A 19,426-nucleotide genomic window follows, 5' to 3' on the forward strand; every position below is an offset into this window, starting at 1 on the left:
TTTACCAGCTCTGTGTATTCTCAAATTGAAAAAAGTGAGGGAGCACTGCTCCCCTGTGCTCCGGCAGCACCACAACCCTGGTGCTGTCTCTGTGGTGCTGTCTCTGTGGTGCTGTGTCTGTGGTGCTGTGTCTGTGGTGGTAGTGGCCATATAGATACAGTGTACTGTTTCCTTCTGTGATGGTGGTACAGTACTGGTTGTATTTGGTCAACATCTAGTCAGATGGCTCTATACCTTGAGCTGCTGGCAGAGATGCCAGACTGATGTCATGTTTGATGCCAGGGTGTGAGTTGATGTGGAGGTACATTTCACCATGACATCCTCCACAGCCCATTTGTCTGGCCAGCAGACCTCTAGTAATTTGGTAACCTCTGTAATCTTCAGGCAACACAGTTATAGGGTTATAGGGTTTTATAAACTGGGTGGTTCGAGCCCTGAATGCTGATTGTCTGACAGCTGTTGTATATCAGACCGTATATCACAGGTATGACAAAACATGTATTTTTACGGCTCTAATTAGGTTGGTAAGCAGTTTATAATAGCAATATGGCACCTTGGGAGTTTGTTGTATATGGCCAATATACCACAGCTATGGGCTGTATCTGGGCAAAACGCATAGCCGTGGTATATTGGCCATATACCACACCCCCTCGTGACTTATTGCTTAAATCAGTTATCTTTATCAATTTACAAAATGCACTTAGTTTACATTGGAGACCAACCAAATCTTCAAATGATCTAAATGGGTTAATTAACTGTGTGTAATTTGAAGGGGGATTTTTTTTAAATTCTGAATTCTTCTTTACATACACATTTAAAATATGTAGATAGATATTGGGATCCTGGTTTGAGGTTGCCAAACGCCAATGCCAATCCTTCTTTCCACCAGAAGAGGACGCTTGGTTTCCACTATATCCCAGAGTGAAGTGTCATCTGATATTAGCCTGGGCTGTGCTGCTATTTCCACTGTGGATGCAAGGTTTAAGTTGTGTGCTGTGCCTGTTGTGCCTCTGTTTATTGTCAGTACTGGGAGTCCTCACACTCCACCAGCTAGTGTGCTGCTAGCTACATCGCTGATTAAATTATCTCTTTAAAGGGGAAATCTGGGATTTGAAAAACAACAAACTGGCCCCACCCCTTATTTTGGTAAACAACTGACGGATGGGTCTGGAAAAATGTAACCACTCGCAAATTCATGGATGTAAGGAATGGCCATCCATAGATCAAAATTATAGTTTCAACCATGCTTTGATATGTGGTATTACAAACAATGGAGTAAAACAAACTTATATTGACAGTTGAAATAAGCTCATGATGCATTTAAAAGTTATATTCTTCAAGAATTAATGGCTATATGTCATTCATTCAAAAGTAAAAAAACAAATGGATGTACCTATACCAATCCCTGATTGCCCCTTTAAGGAAGTAATGAGGATTATTTCCAGATCCCTGCCTGTGTGTTAAAGCGCTGTGTCCTGTCAGCCTATAAACCAAGGCAGGAGACCACACAGCCAGACAGACATAGAGACATGGAAGGGGAAACTCTGGCCCTCGCTGCCTTGTAGAAATCACTTCTTGACTGCTCCTAAAGGAAGAGGCCCCTGTACAATATGGGGAAACTGGACACCTTATTTAAGGGCAGGGGAAGACTTTAGAAACAGAACAGTGAGTGAGTGAGTGAGTGAGTGAGTGAGTGAGTGAGTGAGTGAGTGAGTGAGTGAGTGAGTGAGTGAGTGAGTGAGTGAGTGAGTGAGTGAGTGAGTGAGTGAGTGAGTGAGTGAGTGAGTGAGTGAGTGAGTGAGTGAGTGAGTGAGTGAGTGAGTGAGTGAGTGAGTGAGTGAGTGAGTGAGTGAGTGAGTATATATATATTTGAGTTTCCATGGTCATTTCAATTGAGGCTGATGTCTATGATGTCTATGATGTTGGAAACCATTGGCTTGTAATGGCTAGAAATGTTAAATCCTACAGGTCAGAATGGTGTGTGTTAATGTATTTTATGATATAATGTGCCATGACTGTGATTCACGCGTGAAGCAGGCTATATTTTACACCACTGGTAACTTAAATCTTACACCACACATTTACATTAGACCGTTTCAGTCAAAGCCTAATCAAAATCAAATCAATTAGTTAGTCATGCTTGAGACCAGCTACTCTGGAATATGCACATATAGTTGGTCTTGTTTTACTGTAATTGGACTATGTGTGTGAGAATCTGCACAGGGACCATCAGACATCCACCAGCGCCCTCCAGAGTCTAACATAGGACTTTTCACTGGAAAATGTACCTTGGTAGTTTAAAACTAAACCACGGTGAGTGGCTAAACAGATTCTAGAGAAAGGGAAAGGGGATACCTACTCAGTTGCACAAGATAGTATGATGATCTAAAAACAAACTGTCAAAACTGAATCATTAAAGTAGTTATAACAGCTAGAATAACAAAGAATTAGACCGATCTAGGAGGAACCAATACAATAGTCAGTGGTGGAAAGTACTTTAAGTAGAAATACTTTAAAGTACTACATAAGTAGTTTTTTGTGGGTAACTGTACTTTACTATTTATATTTTTGACAACTTTTACTTTACTACTTCACTACAGTTTCCAACATAGCAGCACCGACCTGTAGCACTTGCTCCAGCAGGTACAGTTGAAGTCGGAAGTTTACATACACCTTAGCCAAACACATTTAAACTCAGTTTTTCACAATTCCTGACATTTAATCCTAGTAAAAATTCCCTGTCTTAGGTCAGTTAGGATCACCACTTTATTTTTAGAATGTGAAATGTCAGAACAATAGTAGAGAATTATTTATTTAAGCTTTTATTTATTTATTTATTCACATTCCCAGTGGGTCAGAAGTTTACATACACTCAATTAGTATTTGGTAGCATTGCCTTTAAATTGTTTAACTTGGGTCAAACGTTTTGCGTAGCCTTCCACAAGCTTCCCACAATAAGTTGGGTGAATTTTGGCCCATTCCTCCTGACAGAGCTGGTGTAACTGAGTCAAGTTTGTAGGCCTCCTTTCTCGCACACGCTTTTTAGGTTCTGCCCACAGATTTTCTATAGGATTGAGGTCAGGGCTTTGTGATGGCCACTCCAATACCTTGACTTTGTTGTCCTTAAGCCATTTTGCCACAACTTTGGAAGTATGCTTGGGGTCATTGTCCATTTGGAAGACCCATTTGCGACCAAGCTTTAACTTCCTGACTGATGTCTTGAGATGTTGCTTCAATATATCCACATAATTTTCCTACCTCATGATGCCATCTATTTTGTGAAGTGCACTAGTCCCTCCTGCAGCAAAGCACCCCCACAACATGATGCTGCCACCCCCGTGCTTCACGGTTGGGATGGTGTCTTCGGCTTGCAAGCATCCCCCTTTTTCCTCCAAACATAACAATGGACATTATGGCCAAACAGTTCTATTTTTGTTTCATCAGACCAAAGGACATTTCTCCAAAAAGTATGATCTTTGTCCCCATGTGCAGTTGCAAACCGTAGTCTGGCTTTTTTATGGTGGTTTTGGAGCAGTGGCTTCTTCCATGCTGAGCGGCCTTTCAGATTATGTCGATACAGGACTTGTTTTACTGTGGATATAGATACTTTTGTACCTGTTTCCTCCAGCGTCTTCACAAGGTCCTTTGCTGTTCTTCTGGGATTGATTTGCATTTTTCGCACCAAAGTACGTTGATCTCTAAGAGACAGAATGCGTCTCTTTCCTGAGCGGTATGACGGCTGCGTGGTCCCATGGTGTTTATACATGCTTACTATTGTTTGTACAGATGAACGTGGTACCTTCAGTCATTTTGGAAATTGCTCTCATGGATGAACCAGATTTGTGGAGGTCTAAAATTCTATTTCTGAGGTCTTGGCTGATTTCTTTTGATTTTCCCATGATGTCAAGCAAAGAAGCACTGAGTTTGAAGGTAGGCTTTGAAATACATCAACAGGTACACCTCCAATTGACTCAAATGATGTCAATTAGCCTATCAGAAGCTTCTAAAGCCATGACGTCATTTTCTGGAATTTTCCAAGCTGTGTAAAGGCACAGTCAACTAAGTGTATGTAAACTTCTGACCCACTGGAATTGTGATATAGTGAATTATAAGTTAAATAATCTGTCTGTAAACAATTTTTGGAAAAATTACTTGTCATGCACAAAGTAGATGTCCTAACCGACTTGCCAAAACTATAGTTTGCTAACAAGAAAATTGTGGAGTGGTTGAAAAACAAGTTTTAATGACTCCAATCTAAGTGTATGTAAACTTCTGACTTCAACTGTATATCTCACTAGTCACCCCCAAAGACAATTCCTCCTTTGGCCGCCTTTCCTTCCAGTTCTCTGCTGCCAATGACTGGAACAAACTGCAAAAATCACTGAAGCTGGCGACTCATATCTCCCTCACTAGCTTTAAGCACCAGCTGTCAGAGCAGCTCACAGATCACTGTACCTGTACATAGCCCATCTGTAAATAGCCCATCCAACTACCTCATCCCCATACTGTATTTATTTATCTTGCTCCTTTGCACCCCAGTATCTCTACTTGCACATTCATCTTATGCACATCAATCACTCCAGTGTTTAATTGGTATATTGTAATTACTTCGCCACCTTGGCCTATTTATTGCCTTACCTCATTTGCACACACTGTATATAGACTTTTTCTACTGTATTATTGACTGTATGTTTGTTTATTCCATGTGTAACTCTGTGTTGTTGTATGTGTCGAACTGTTTTGCTTTAATCTTGGCCAGGTCGCAGTTGTAAATAAGAACTTGTTCTCAACTAGCCTACCTGGTTAAATAAATTTAAATATATTGTAAGGTAATTTTATTTTAGAGAGATAAAATTTGGTTAGTGACCGACCTTTTGGTTACTGGCCCAACACGCTAGGCTACCTAACTATTTGGTGACAATGGATTGTTTCTGGTACTTAGCTCAAATAATTCAGGTGTACAAAACTACGCTTGTCTCAATGAATCTCAAAGAAACTGAAAAGTAATGAATTTGCAATTTTTTTCACAAGTCTTACTTTTCTCACAGAAGCTTCCGGTCCATCCAGAGGAGCAGGTGCAGGCTCCACTCACATGATCACACAGAGCCCCGTGCTGACATTGACAGTCCAGGGCACAGCCCAAACCATAGCTGCCCTCCACACACTCTGGGGGAACATGGTAGAGACACATGGACAACATCAGACAGAGATATCACTAGCCAAAATATATACACATTTGCTGCTGTGAGGACATGTTTTTTGTCACAGCAAAAATATTGTCACAGCAAATAATCCTGCAGCAACGGGATATTAACATTTAGTCCCTAATTTTGCTTGACTGATGGTTAGACTATTAGCTGGACAAAAGTAAGCTACAAGAAAAGTGCAATACTATTAATATAACCGTGTGTTAGTGTGGGTTTTCAGTGAATTTATGTAAATCACAAAGCTCATCTGCATTTCCTGTGGTACCGGAAAATTCTCAGCAACAAAAGAGTGATCAAATGAAGACATTTCGCTACACCTGCAATAACATCTGCTAAATGTGTGTATGTGACCAATAACATTTGATTTGAACTGGTCCAAAGATGTGCTACAGTGTATTACCTAAAGATGGCAGTATTTCCAAAGAAATGTCTTACTCTGTTCACAGTGGTCTCCAGTGAAGCCAGCCTCACACACACAGCGTCCAGTCACAGCATCACAACTCAGGGCTCGGTCTGCACACTGGCACCTGTTGTAGCACCCAGAGCCCCAGAGCCCCTCCTCACAGGCTGTGGAGACACACACACACACACACACACACACACACACACACACACACACACACACACACACACACACACACACACACACACACACACACACACACACACACACACACACACACACACACACACACACACACACACACACAGGTTGGTTAAGAAAACTACTGTGTGTGTGTGTGTGTGTGTGTGTGTGTGTGTGTGTGTGTGTGTGTGTGTGTGTGTGTGTGTGTGTGTGTGTGTGTGTGTGTGTGTGTGTGTGTGTGTGTGTGTGTCTCTGGGTGTGTGTGTCTCTGGGTGTGTGTGTGTGTGTGTGTGTGTGTGTGTGTGTGTGTGTGTGTGTGTGTGTGACTGATGTATCGGTGAGAGTCAGGGTGTGGTGAAGTCTGATCACTCACACTGTATGTGTGATGGTGGTGCTTACGCTTGGTGCAGATGTGTCCTGTTCGGCCCGGGGGACAGATGCAGTGTCCGGTGACATGGTCACAGCTGGCATCAGGATGACAGACACAGGTGCTCACACAGCCTGGTCCATAGGACCCTGTTGGACACACTGTTGAGCAGAGGAATAGTCAGGGTGAAATATAACACAGTATTATAATAAGGTCTTTCTTCCTTGCAGTCTCTTTCCTTTCGCCCTCACTTTAGCAAGACTGAAGGCTATTGCCGTTTATTTGTTTCACTCACCAGTCTGGCAGAGTTGTCCTGTGTACCCAGGGCTGCAGTTACAGACTCCTGTCTGCTTGTTGCAGGAAGCTCCGTTATCACACGCTCTACATTGGAACTGGCACTTCAACCCCCATAATCCCTCTGGGCAGTCTACGGGGGGAGGGAAAACTCAGGGCTATAGCTATTGACCAGTTATAGACCAGTTTTGGTGGTCAGGTAATTTGGTCAGGATAAGCCCTAATTGAGTTGTAGGTCAAAGGGTTAAAAGTAGATGAAGAGCAGGTCTGATTGGTGGACCGATGTCTTCCAATACTACAATGGATATGCAGTGCCTCTGGAAAGTACAGTCGTGGCCAAAAGTTTTGAGAATTACACAAATATTAATTTTCACAAAGCCTGCTGCCTCAGTTTGTATGATGGCAATTTGCATATACTCCAGAATGAAGAGTGATCAGATGAATAGCAATTAATTGCAAAGTCCCTCTTTGCCATGCAAATGAACTGAATCCCTGCCACAAAAGGACCAGCTGACGTCATGTCAGTGATTCTCTCGTTAACACAGGTGTGAGTGTTGAAGGGGACAAGGCTGGAGATCACTCTGTCATGCTCATTGAGTTTGAATAACAGACTGGAAGCTTCAAAAGGTGCTTGGAATCATTGTTCTTCCTCTGTCAACCATGGTTACCTGCAAGGAAACACGTGCCGTCATCATTGCTTTGCACAGGGCTTCACAGGCAAGGATATTGCTGCCAGTAAGATTGCACCTAAATTAACCATTTATCAGATCATCAAGAACTTCAAGGAGAGCGGTTCAAATGTTGTGAAGAAGGCCTCAGGGCGCCCAAGAAAGTCCAGCAAGTGCCAGGACCGTCTCCTAAAGTTGATTCAGCTGCGGGATTGGGGCACCACCACTACAGAGCCTGCTGCTCAGGAATGGCAGCAGGCAGGTGTGAGTGCATCTCCACGCACAGTGAGGTGAAGACTTTTGGAGGATGGCCTGGTGTCAAGAAGGGCAGCAAAGAAGCCACTTCTCTCCAGGAAAAACATCAGGGACAGACTGATATTCTGCAAAAGGTACAGGGATTGGACTGCTGAGGACTGGGGTAAAGTCATTTTCTCTGAGGAATCCCCTTTCCGATTGTTTGGGGCATCCGGAAAAAAGCATGTCTGGAGAAGACAAGGTGAGCGCTACCATCAGTCCTGTGTCATGCCAACAGTAAAGCATCCTGAGACCATTCATGTGTGGGGTTGCTTCACAGCCAAGGGAGTGGGCTCACTCACAATTTTGCCTAAGAACACAGCCATGAATAAAGAATGGTACCAACACATCCTCCGAGAGCAACTTCTCCCAACCATCCAGGAACAGTTTGGTGACGAACAATGCCTTTTCCAGCATGATGGAGCACCTTGCCATAAGGCAAAAGTGATAACTAAGTGGCTCGGGGAACAAAACATCGATATTTTGGGTCCATGGCCAGGAAACTCCCCAGACCTTAATCCCATTGAGAACTTGTGGTCAATCCTCAGGAGGCGGGTGGACAAACAAAAACACACAAATTCTGACAAACTCCAAGCATTGATTATGCAAGAATGGCTGCCATCAGTCAGGATGTGGCCCAGAAGTTAGTTGACAGCATGCCAGGGCGGATTGCAGAGGTCTTGAAAAAGAAGGGTCGACACTGCAAATATTGACTCTTTGCATCAACTTCATGTAATTGTCAATAAAAGCCTTTGACACTTATGAAATGCTTGTAATTATACTTCAGTATTCCATAGTAACATCTGACAAAAATATCTAACGACACTGAAGCAGCAAACTTTGTGGAAATTAATATTTGTGTCATTCTCAAAACTTTTGGCCACGACTGTATTGTACTGTTTGAATATAGATCCTCACCCCAGATTTGAAAAACAGTGAGGGACAATATGGAAGAAACGGTATGAGATTTAAGTGAAATATAAATACAGTATGATAATGAGTAATAATACATTTTAACAGTAATACAGGTATGAAATACTGAGTTGTGAAGCATTCTAACTACCTTGTTGACAGGCCTTTCCTGTCTTCCCAACAGGGCAGATACACTCTCCTGTCATGGGGTCACAGGGTTCTCCTCCACACACACACGTCCGGAGGCAGTTCTCCCCGAACTGACCAGCACTGCAGGCTACAGACAGATACACAGAGGACGGAATGATGGAGGGAGAGAGAGACAGAGAGAAAGGGTTACACAAACCTTTTTTCATTTCCTGTATATCTCCCTCACTGGGATCGTGTGCAGTAGCAAGGTGAGCTCAAAGTGGACTGATGTCGCATGGCCACCTCTCACAACCTCACGTCAATTCAAAGCTAAACAAAGCCCTAAAGAGATGGATGATTTGTTTGCTTTAATAAAGGGACCCTCTTGGAGGTCTGGACGATGCATTAGGTCTAAAATAACCCCTCCATGTGATCTTGGCCAGTCTGTAGGGAGACCGAGTTATGAATTAAACAGAGCTCCTGAACGTTCTTTAATATCTCTGGAGCAAAGGAGAGATGAAAGCCACTGAAACGGTCCACTGGTCTGTAGAGCAAGCTGCCAGAAGAGGAACACAATTGAAACCTATAGAGCAAACTAATACACACACACATGTACGGACAAGCACGCAGGCGCTCACACACTCACACACCCATTAATATTTCCACATTCATGAGGGAACAGTACAAAAGAGCTCTCTCAGAATGTAAGGTCAGGAGTTGTTATGGAACGGACCAGGAAACACTCCTGTCCCTAGGTACATGCATTGTGGTTGGGGAGTCTCCTCCACAGGGGGATTGGCTCACCCAACTGACACAGGTTCCCATGGAGCCCTGCAGGACACCTCCGGGTGCACTCTCCACTCCTAGGGTCACAGGTCTCCCCAACTGGACAGTCACACTGCTGCCAACAGCCACTACCATAGAACCCTGGATCACACTCTGGAAAGAAACGCACGCACGCGCGCACACACACACACACACACAAACATACACATACCCACAGGAGAGGAGCTTCACTATCATCCAGACAACCATGAAACCATGTAAGTTTTATTTTTCAATAACCTCTATATCAGTGTACTGTATTGTCTGAGCCGGAACAGCTTACTTTGCTGACACTGAGAGCCGTGGTGGCCAGGTTTGCACAGACAGGTCCCGTTCTTGGGATGGCAGCCCAGGGAATGTTCCAGAACACAGTCACACTCCTCAGAGCAGCCAACACCGTGGGTCCACCTGGGACAAGCTGGAGAAGAGAAGGTACTCTCACTACAACTCTAGGATCAGGGACCAAGCTACGGAAAGGGAATTGACATCATTTTCTTCATCTGTCACTACTGCAGTGTTCCTAAAATCTGGTCCAGGAGACACACTTATGCAGTGCAGGCTTTTGTTCCAGACCAGTACTAAGACACCTGATTCAACTGAACAGGTGGTTGATGTTCAGTTTATTAGTTGAATCAAGCTAGAGCAAAAGCTTCAAGATGTCGGCTGAAGAAAACTGCTGTACTACATTAAGATGTCAGTCATGGTGGCTGCTGGGTACTGTAGTGTAGATGATATGGGTACTCACACAGGTGGCAGAAGCGCCCGTACAGCCCTGGGGCACACAAGCAGGCTCCATAGAGACGGTGGCAGCCCCCGTTGTTGGGGCAGTTACACCTCCGCCTACAGTGTTTCCCAAAGTATCCTTGTGGGCAACCTGTCAACATGTCAACAAGACACAGAAGAGTTGCACATGTGGTTAGACCAGATTTTGCCATTCCAGCATGTAATCTGTTTGTGCTGTCTTGCAAACCCCTATGGTCATTGTCACATTGACGAGACAGCACAAACGGATCTGGCACCAGGCTATGTCTACAGGGCAGAGCCAGTGCCTAACCTTATGGGTGATGAAACAGGGTCAGCTAAATAGGATTAGCCACTTAAGGCAAGGTGACTGGTCTGTGTCTGGACTTGGACGTGGTGGAGCTTTGACATGGAGTGACATAAAACCATGCAGTGGGGAGGAGGGAAGAGGAGTGGTGGGCTACTGAAGTGCCAGTAACAAGGAAGAAAATGTGCTGTGTTTGGACCCCTGTGGGGAGCAGTCGGCTGAGTGCTGGGGAGTGTGTGTGTGTGTGTGTGTGTGTGTGTGTGTGTGTGTGTGTGTGTGTGTGTGTGTGTGTGTGTGTGTGTGTGTGTGTGTGTGTGTATCAGTCCCTACCGTCCTCACAGAGCTGGCCCTGCACCCCCGGTGGGCAAACACACCTCCCGGTTACTGGTTCACAGGAGCCCCCGTTCTGGCAACGACATAGGCTGTTACAGGCCTGTCCATAGGTCCCCACTGGACAAGCTGGGAGGGAGAGAGAGAGGGTGGGGGGGGGGGGGGGGGGGGGGGAGTGAGAGCAAGAGAGAGATTTGAGAGAGAGAGAGATTGATATTGAGAGAGTGAGAGAGATTGAGATTGAGAGACATTCTAACTCTTTACTTTTCTATTATCTTCTCAACATGAGGGTCTTAGCTTTTTGCGTTTCCCACATTAATCCAACACGTCTTGTGTAGCAATTACCACACACAACCTAGCTGGACCTTTTAAATGGGTTCAGTCAAAGCCAGTCAACATTCCATGTCACACTTCTTGTGCGCAACTATTTTATGAATCTCTGAGGGAAAATGTGTTAGTTAGCAATTAGTAATGTTTTTAGCCACGTGGTCAATGTGGCAAGCTAGGCAAGAGCAAAATCAGTACATAACACATTCTGAGAAAACGCAATAGTTTTGGTATAAAGATCTTTACTTTAATTATATTGCTCTCTGGTTACACTGTATCCAGGCATACACAGCACTGCCTTCCCATATCTAACAAATGTTGTCGTACAAAATGCAATAGCATGTCTATATACAGTGTCTTCGGAAAGTATTCAGACCCCTTGACTTTTTCCACATTTTGTTAGGTTACAGCCTTATTCTAAAATGTATTCAATTGTATTTTTTCCTTCTCAATTTTTCACACAATACCCCATAATGATAAAGCAAAAACAGATTTTTTGAAATGTTTGTTAATAAATTTAAAATTAAAAACAGAAATAACACATTTACATAAGTATTCAGACCCTTTACTCTGTACTTTGTTGAAGCACTCTTTGTTGAAGCACCTTTGGCAGTGATTACGGCTTCGAGTCTTCTTGGGTATGACGCTACAAGCTTGGCACACCTGTATTTGGGGAGTTTCTCCCATTCTTCTCTGCAGATCCTCTCAAGCTCTGTCAGGTTGGATGGGGAGCGTTGCTGAACAACTATTTTCATGTCTCTCCAGAGATGTTCGATCGGGTTCAAGTCCGTGCTCTGGCTGGGCCACTCAAGGACATTCAGAGACTTGTCCCGAAGCCACTCCTGCATTGTCTTGGGTGTGTGCTTAGGGTCGTTGTCTTGTTGGAAGGTGAACCTTCGCCCCAGTCTGAGGTCCTGAGCGCTCTGGAGCAGGTTTTCATCAAGAATCTCTCTGTACTTTGCTCCGTTCATCTTTGCCTCAAAGTCTCCCAGTCCCTGCACTGAAAACCATCCCCACAGCATGATGCTGCCACCACCATGCTTCACCGTAGGGATGGTTTCCTCCAGACATGACGCTTAGCATCCAGGCCAAAGAGTTCAATCTTGGTTTCATCAGACAGAGAATATTATTTATCATGGTCTGAGAGTCTTTAAGCACCTTTTGGCAAACTCCAAGCGGGCGGTCATGTGCCTTTTACTGAGGAGTGGCTTCCGTCTGGCCACTCTACCATAAAGGCTTGATTGGTGGAGTGCTGCAGAGATGGTTGTCCTTCTGGAAGGTTCTCCCATCTCCCAAGAGGAACTTTGGAGCTCTGTCAGAGTGACCATCGGGTTCTTGGTCACCTCCCTGACCAAGGCCCTTCTCTCCCTATAGCTCAGTTTGTCCGGGCGGCCAGCTCTAGGAAGAGTCTTGGTGGTTCCAAACTTCTTCCATTTAAGAATGATGGAGGCCACTGTGTTATTGGGGACCTTCAATGCTGCAGAAATGTTTTGGTACCCTTCCCCAGATCTGTGCCCTGACACAATCCTGTCTCGGAGCTGTACGGACAATTCCTTCGACCCCATGGCTTGGTTTTTGCTCTGAAATGCACTGTCAACTGTGGAACCTTCTATAGATAGGTGTGTGCCTTTCCAAATCATGTCCAATCAATTGAATTTACCACAGGTGGACTCCAATCAAGTTGTAGAAACATCTCAAGGATGATCAATGGAAACAGTATGCCCCTGAGCTCAATTTAGTCTCATAGCAAAGCATCTGAATATCTATGTAAATAAAGGTATTTCTGCATTTTATTTTTAATACATTTGCAAAAAAAATCTAAAAACCTGTTTTCGCTTTGTCATTATGGGGTAGTGTGTGTATATTGCTTAAAACATTTTTTTTATTTAAACAATTTTAGAATAAGGCTGTAACGTAACAAAATGTAGAAAAGGTGAATAGGTCTGAATACTTTCCGAGTGTAGGTTATGAACACCTGCTCTTTCCATGACACAGGGAAGAGGATACCTAGTCGGTTGCACAACTGAATGCATTAAACCAAAATGTGTCTTCCAGATTTAACCCAACCCCTCTGAATCAGAGAGGTGCGAGTGGCTTCCATAATCGACGTCATCGGTGTCCATGGAGCAGTTGTTGTTTGGGGTTAACTGCCTTGCTCAAGGACAGAACTGCAGATTTCTCCACCTTGCCGGCTCGGGAATTCGAACCAGCAACCTTTTGGTTACTTGCCCAACGCTCTTAACTGCTAGCTGCCTTCCGCAGACTGACCAGGTAAATCCAGGTGAAAACTATGATCCCTTATTGATGTCACTTGTTACATTAAATCCACTTCAATCAGTGTAGATGAAGGAAAGGAGACAGGTTAAAGAAATATTTTAAGCCTTGAGACAATTCAGACATGGATTGGGTATGTGTGCCATTCAGAGGGTGAATGGGCAAGACAAAATATTTAAGTGCCTTTGAACGGTGTATGGTAGTAGGTGCCAGCTGTACTGGTTTGTGTCAAGAACTGCAATGCTGCTGGGTTTTTCACGCTCAACAGTTTCCTGTGCGTATCAAGAATGGTCCACCACCAAAAGGACATCCAGTCAACTTGACACAACTGTGGGAAGCATTGGAGTCAACATGAGCCAGCATCCCTGTGGAACACTTTTGACACCTTGTTGAGTCCATGCCCCGACGAATGGAGGCTGTTCTGAGGGCAAAGGGGGGGGGGGGGGGGGGGGGGGGGCTGCAATGCAATAGTAGGAAGGTGTTCTTAATATTTTGTATGCTCGGTGTATACTAACATTAAGGATGGAAACATTGTAGTTGTCTTCTTTCCAAGCTAACAATGAAAACCCAATAAGATGACTAAAATGGCCATTCTCTGCTACGTTTTCAATCTTCCCCACTGGTCAGGTAAAATGAATTCATCATAACGGAACTCTTCTTGGTGTGAATTTGAACAATGGTCCAAAGGAGGATGTTTAAATGTATAAAAATGACTGATGGTAATGGATTTATCCCCACGTGGCTACTCCACTCAGAATGATATCCCTGGTTCAGGTCCAGCCCAAAGACACTCAATAATCATGCTTGGTTGTGAAACAATGACTTCTGGCCTCTTTCTAACAGCCCTGGCCTGGGAGATGTATTCTGTCTGTTGTGGACTTGGCCTATCTCCAGGCCAGATCTGGGTTCAAATACCTAACCCCGAGGACTAACCAATCAAAGAACTGCCTGCTCAATAATAGACACTGAATAACACTGAAACTCTCTCAAGTGATAGATGACTTCCAAGGGTTACAGTGGTAATAAGAGAAGCTGGGGAGAGAAGAGGAGAGTGACTTACTCTCGTTGCAGATGACGCCAGTCCATCCAGGTGTACATTCACAGTGTTCTCTGTCCACACCACACACTGCTCCGTTCTCACAGTCAGCACAGCTCACACTACAGTCATCCCCAAAGGAACCATCTAGACACACTGACACACACACATGCACATAGTCCTGTATAACCATGGCATGATTTACAGTTTTTGCCACATGTCACATTGAGCATCAACCAGACATGTATGTAAGCACTGATTTGCTACCTATGTGGCTGACCAGGGTGAGTTCCCCTCTCTGTGCCTCTTCCTCCTGGTCTTCACCATAGGGTGAGTGCAGGGCTGCAGAGTACTGCAAGAGCTGAGGGGGCCGTCGGAACAGCAGATCTGGCAACCTGTGCACTTCCAGATCCTCCTCTGCATCATCCTCCTCATTATCGCCATCCAGGTCACTGTCGTACAGCGCTGCATTGGAACAGGTAGACAGGTGGAGAGGAGACACTCAGAACACATTCACATGAATCACATTTACATTACATCTAACTATACTATACTGTATTATACTATACTATACTATCATTTACATTGCATCTAACTATACTATACTGTATTATACTATACTATACTATCATTTACATTGCATCTAACTATACTATACTGTAACATTTTATACTATCATTTACATTACATCTAACTATACTATACTGTATTATACTATACTATACTATCATTTACATTACATCTAACTGTATTATACTATACTATCATTTACATTACATCTAACTATACTATACTGTATTATACTATACTATCATTTACATTACGTCTAACTATACTATACTGTATTATACTATACTATCATTTACATTACATCTAACTATACTATACTGTATTATACTATACTATCATTTACATTACATCTAACTATACTATACTGTATTATACTATACTATCATTTACATTACATCTAACTATACTATACTGTATTATACTATACTATACTATCATTTACATTGCATCTAACTATACTATACTGTATTATACTATACTATACTATCATTTACATTACATCTAACTATACTATACTGTATTATACTATACTATAATTTACATTACATCTAACGATACTATACTGTATTATACTATACTATCAGTTACATTACATCTAACTATACTATACTGTATTATACTATACTATCATTTACATTACATCTAACTATACTGTATTATACTATACTATCATTTATATTACACCTAACTATACTGTATTATACTATACTATCATTTATATTACATCTAACTATACTGTATTATACTATACTATCATTTATATTACATCTAACTATACTGTATTATACTATACTATCATTTATATTACATCTAACTATACTGTATTATACTATACTATCATTTATATTACATCTAACTATACTGTATTATACTATTCTATCATTTATATTACATCTAACTATACTGTATTATACTATACTATCATTTACATTACATCTAACTATACTGTATTATACTATACTATCATTTATATTACATCTAACTATACTGTATTATACTATACTATCATTTATATTACATCTAACTATACTATACTGTATTATACTATACTATCATTTACATTACATCTAACTATACTGTATTATACTATACTATCATTTATATTACATCTAACTATACTGTATTATACTATACTATAATTTACATTACATCTAACGATACTATACTGTATTATACTATACTATCAGTTACATTACATCTAACTATACTATACTGTATTATACTATACTATCATTTACATTACATCTAACTATACTGTATTATACTATACTATCATTTATATTACATCTAACTATACTGTATTATACTATACTATCATTTATATTACATCTAACTATACTGTATTATACTATACTATAATTTACATTACATCTAACTATACTATACTGTATTATACTATACTATCATTTACATTACATCTACCTATACTGTATTATACTATACTATCATTTACATTACATCTAACTATACTGTATTATACTATACTATCATTTATATTACATCTAACTATACTGTATTATACTATACTATCATTTATATTACATTCATCTGAATACTTAAAGTGATTGCATCATTACTATAGTCTGCTGTTAGAAAACCTCACAAATGTCTCTCAGAGTTACGTTTACACGTTTAAAAACAATGTATACAAATTCACTGTGAAATTACAGAATACTAAAGTATATAGTATAGTATAGCATAGTACAGTATAATATTATGATCAAATAGTTCTCACGGATGCAGGCTCTCTGGTCGTGGTCCAGACGGAAGCCCAATCTGCAGAAACACTCGTAGGTCCCCAGGGTGTTCACACAGTAGTGTTCACAGACAGAGCTCTCTGCCAGGCACTCATCAATGTCTGACAAGACCACAGAACAAAAGGAAGTACTTTGAAAATGAAAAAGGTACTATACAAGTGTATTATATTTACATTATCAAAACTAGCAAAATGAGTTTTTAGACACTGTCAATGCATAATCATCTCTGTCTAATAAAATACTGTAAACTCAATCCAGAGTCAATTTGGACCTAGATAATGAGTGGATAATGGTCAACGTATTGTCCTCTTACCATTGCAGCCACAGCCGTCTGCGTGGAGCCTATAGCCAGCCTTGCAGCTGCACTCATAGCCCCCTGGGTTGTTCTTACAGAACTGACTGCAGCACGCCTCCCCACTCTCACACTCATCACTGTCTGGGGAGATGCAACAAAAGATGATTGTTCATTTGGGCACGCAACGGAAAATATTTAAAGACATTTTGGAACGGAAATTGAAAAAGAGCATTTGAAGTCATAGTCCCTACCTGTTTCAGAAAAGGCCCATGTTTGATCTGTTGCTTCTATACTTATTGTAGAGATAGAGAATGACTATAACCAGGAGTTTTTCCTTACCTTCTGACCTGACCAGGAAAAACTCTGGGCTTCGACAATGATGACCTAACCAAGAGTACCTACCCACACAGGTCTTCCTGTCTTCAGCCAGTTGGTATCCTTGGTTACAGGAGCAGAGGGGTCCGTTGGTGGTGTGTTCACAGTGGTGGGAGCATCCTCCATTGTTCTTCTCACAGCTGTTCACGATCTCCATCTCAATACCTGCAAATAGGAGGATACAACCAGTGAAGTGAAGGCTGGAACGCAACAACAGTATCTGTTTGCAATAAACCAAAACATTAGCCATCACTCACACATTAGCTTCACAAGAACATACTACAATTAGGGTCAGGGAGCTTTTCCTTATCATGTCACCTGACCAGGACTAACTACTCCTGACCTTTGTTATAAGTCTACGATGAGGGACCAGACTTCTTCTTGGTCAGAAAAAAACAATTGGCCTCAACTATGATGCTACGCAACTGTGATTTTGCCTGCTTTAGTTGAATTTACTGATTGTAAAGTTGCTTTGGGTAAGAAGAGCATCTGCTAAATGACTCTAATGTAAATGATTATGTATACTCACGGTAGCACTGTTTGCCGTCAGCGCCCAGCTCAAAGCCAGGGTTACACACACAGCTGAAGGAGCCCCGGGTGTTGACACAGCGATGGGCACATATGGCCTGGCCTGAGCTGCACTCATCTATGTCTACAAAAGATAGCATGATATACTGTAAGTCAATAGGGCACAGTCACATAGCACAGGTAGAGATTATATTACAGGGATCCGTGGAGTAATCATTTTTATTCATATGAGGCTATGAATGAGGTTCCGAGGGGGAAAAGTGCTTCTGGTTAGGAAATTGCCTTTTGTACCACTTGACATGTGGGTCAGTGACCTTTCGTCATAGTAATGCTAAAGCACAGGCCTGGTGGTGGGGTGCTCTTAGTGATTATGAAGCGTACCGCAAACACACACATGTGCACACACACAAAGGCACGCACGCACGCACACACACACACAGACTGTTGTGTTTAATGAAGTTGCCTGAACCCTATAGCCTTCTAGCCACCCCATGTTATAGTAGTAACCTCTAGCCACCCCATGTTATAGTAGTAACCTCTAGCCACCCCATGTTATAGTAGTAACCTCTAGCCACCCCATGTTATAGTAGTAACCTCTAGCCACCCCATGTTATAGTAGTAACCTCTAGCCACCCCATGTTATAGTAGTAACCTCTAGCCACCCCATGTTATAGTAGTAACCTCTAGCCACCCCATGTTATAGTAGTAACCTCTAGCCACCCCATGTTATAGTAGTAACCTCCAGCCACCCCATGTTATAGTAGTAACCTCTAGCCACCCCATGTTATAGTAGTAACCTCTAGCCACCCCATGTTATAGTAGTAACCTCTAGCCACCCCATGTTATAGTAGTAACCTCTAGCCACCCCATGTTATAGTAGTAACCTCTAGCCACCCCATGTTATAGTAGTAACCTCTAGCCACCCCATGTTATAGTAGTAACCTCTAGCCACCCCATGTTATAGTAGTAACCTCTAGCCACCCCATGTTATAGTAGTAACCTCCAGCCACCCCATGTTATAGTAGTAACCTCTAGCCACCCCATGTTATAGTAGTAACCTCTAGCCACCCCATGTTATAGTAGTAACTTCTAGCCACCCCATGTTATAGTAGTAACCTCTAGCCACCCCATGTTATAGTAGTAACCTCTAGCCACCCCATGTTATAGTAGTAACTTCTAGCCACCCCATGTTATAGTAGTAACCTCTAGCCACCCCATGTTATAGTAGTAACCTCCAGCCACCCCATGTTATAGTAGTAACCTCCAGCCACCCCATGTTATAGTAGTAACCTCTAGCCACCCCATGTTATAGTAGTAACCTCTAGCCACCCCATGTTATAGTAGTAACCTCCAGCCACCCCATGTTATAGTAGTAACCTCTAGCCACCCCATGTTATAGTAGTAACCTCTAGCCACCCCATGTTATAGTAGTAACTTCTAGCCACCCCATGTTATAGTAGTAACCTCTAGCCACCCCATGTTATAGTAGTAACCTCTAGCCACCCCATGTTATAGTAGTAACCTCTAGCCACCCCATGTTATAGTAGTAACTTCTAGCCACCCCATGTTATAGTAGTAACCTCTAGCCACCCCATGTTATAGTA

The 19,426-nt window shown here is 42.4% G+C and overlaps 1 protein-coding gene across 2 annotated transcripts in view; it reads right to left on the bottom strand.

Moving 5' to 3' along the window:
* LOC120018285 (multiple epidermal growth factor-like domains protein 6) overlaps window positions 1-19,426 on the bottom strand; it is an 89,689-nt gene that overhangs the window by 18,666 nt on the left and 51,597 nt on the right. For both annotated transcript variants that reach the window (XM_038961400.1, XM_038961399.1), the window contains 15 exons: window positions 17,824-17,946; window positions 17,322-17,459; window positions 16,938-17,060; window positions 16,603-16,725; window positions 14,565-14,762; window positions 14,322-14,453; window positions 10,661-10,789; window positions 10,028-10,156; window positions 9,566-9,700; window positions 9,262-9,396; window positions 8,480-8,605; window positions 6,456-6,587; window positions 6,193-6,321; window positions 5,643-5,774; window positions 5,038-5,166 (listed from right to left, as the gene is read on the bottom strand). In XM_038961400.1, coding sequence (XP_038817328.1) covers window positions 5,038-5,166; window positions 5,643-5,774; window positions 6,193-6,321; window positions 6,456-6,587; window positions 8,480-8,605; window positions 9,262-9,396; window positions 9,566-9,700; window positions 10,028-10,156; window positions 10,661-10,789; window positions 14,322-14,453; window positions 14,565-14,762; window positions 16,603-16,725; window positions 16,938-17,060; window positions 17,322-17,459; window positions 17,824-17,946 — 2,013 coding nt within the window. The remainder of the gene's footprint in view (window positions 1-5,037; window positions 5,167-5,642; window positions 5,775-6,192; window positions 6,322-6,455; window positions 6,588-8,479; window positions 8,606-9,261; window positions 9,397-9,565; window positions 9,701-10,027; window positions 10,157-10,660; window positions 10,790-14,321; window positions 14,454-14,564; window positions 14,763-16,602; window positions 16,726-16,937; window positions 17,061-17,321; window positions 17,460-17,823; window positions 17,947-19,426) is intronic.

This window comes from Salvelinus namaycush, chromosome 23 (genome assembly GCF_016432855.1).
Source record: "Salvelinus namaycush isolate Seneca chromosome 23, SaNama_1.0, whole genome shotgun sequence".
Taxonomy (NCBI): domain Eukaryota; kingdom Metazoa; phylum Chordata; class Actinopteri; order Salmoniformes; family Salmonidae; genus Salvelinus; species Salvelinus namaycush.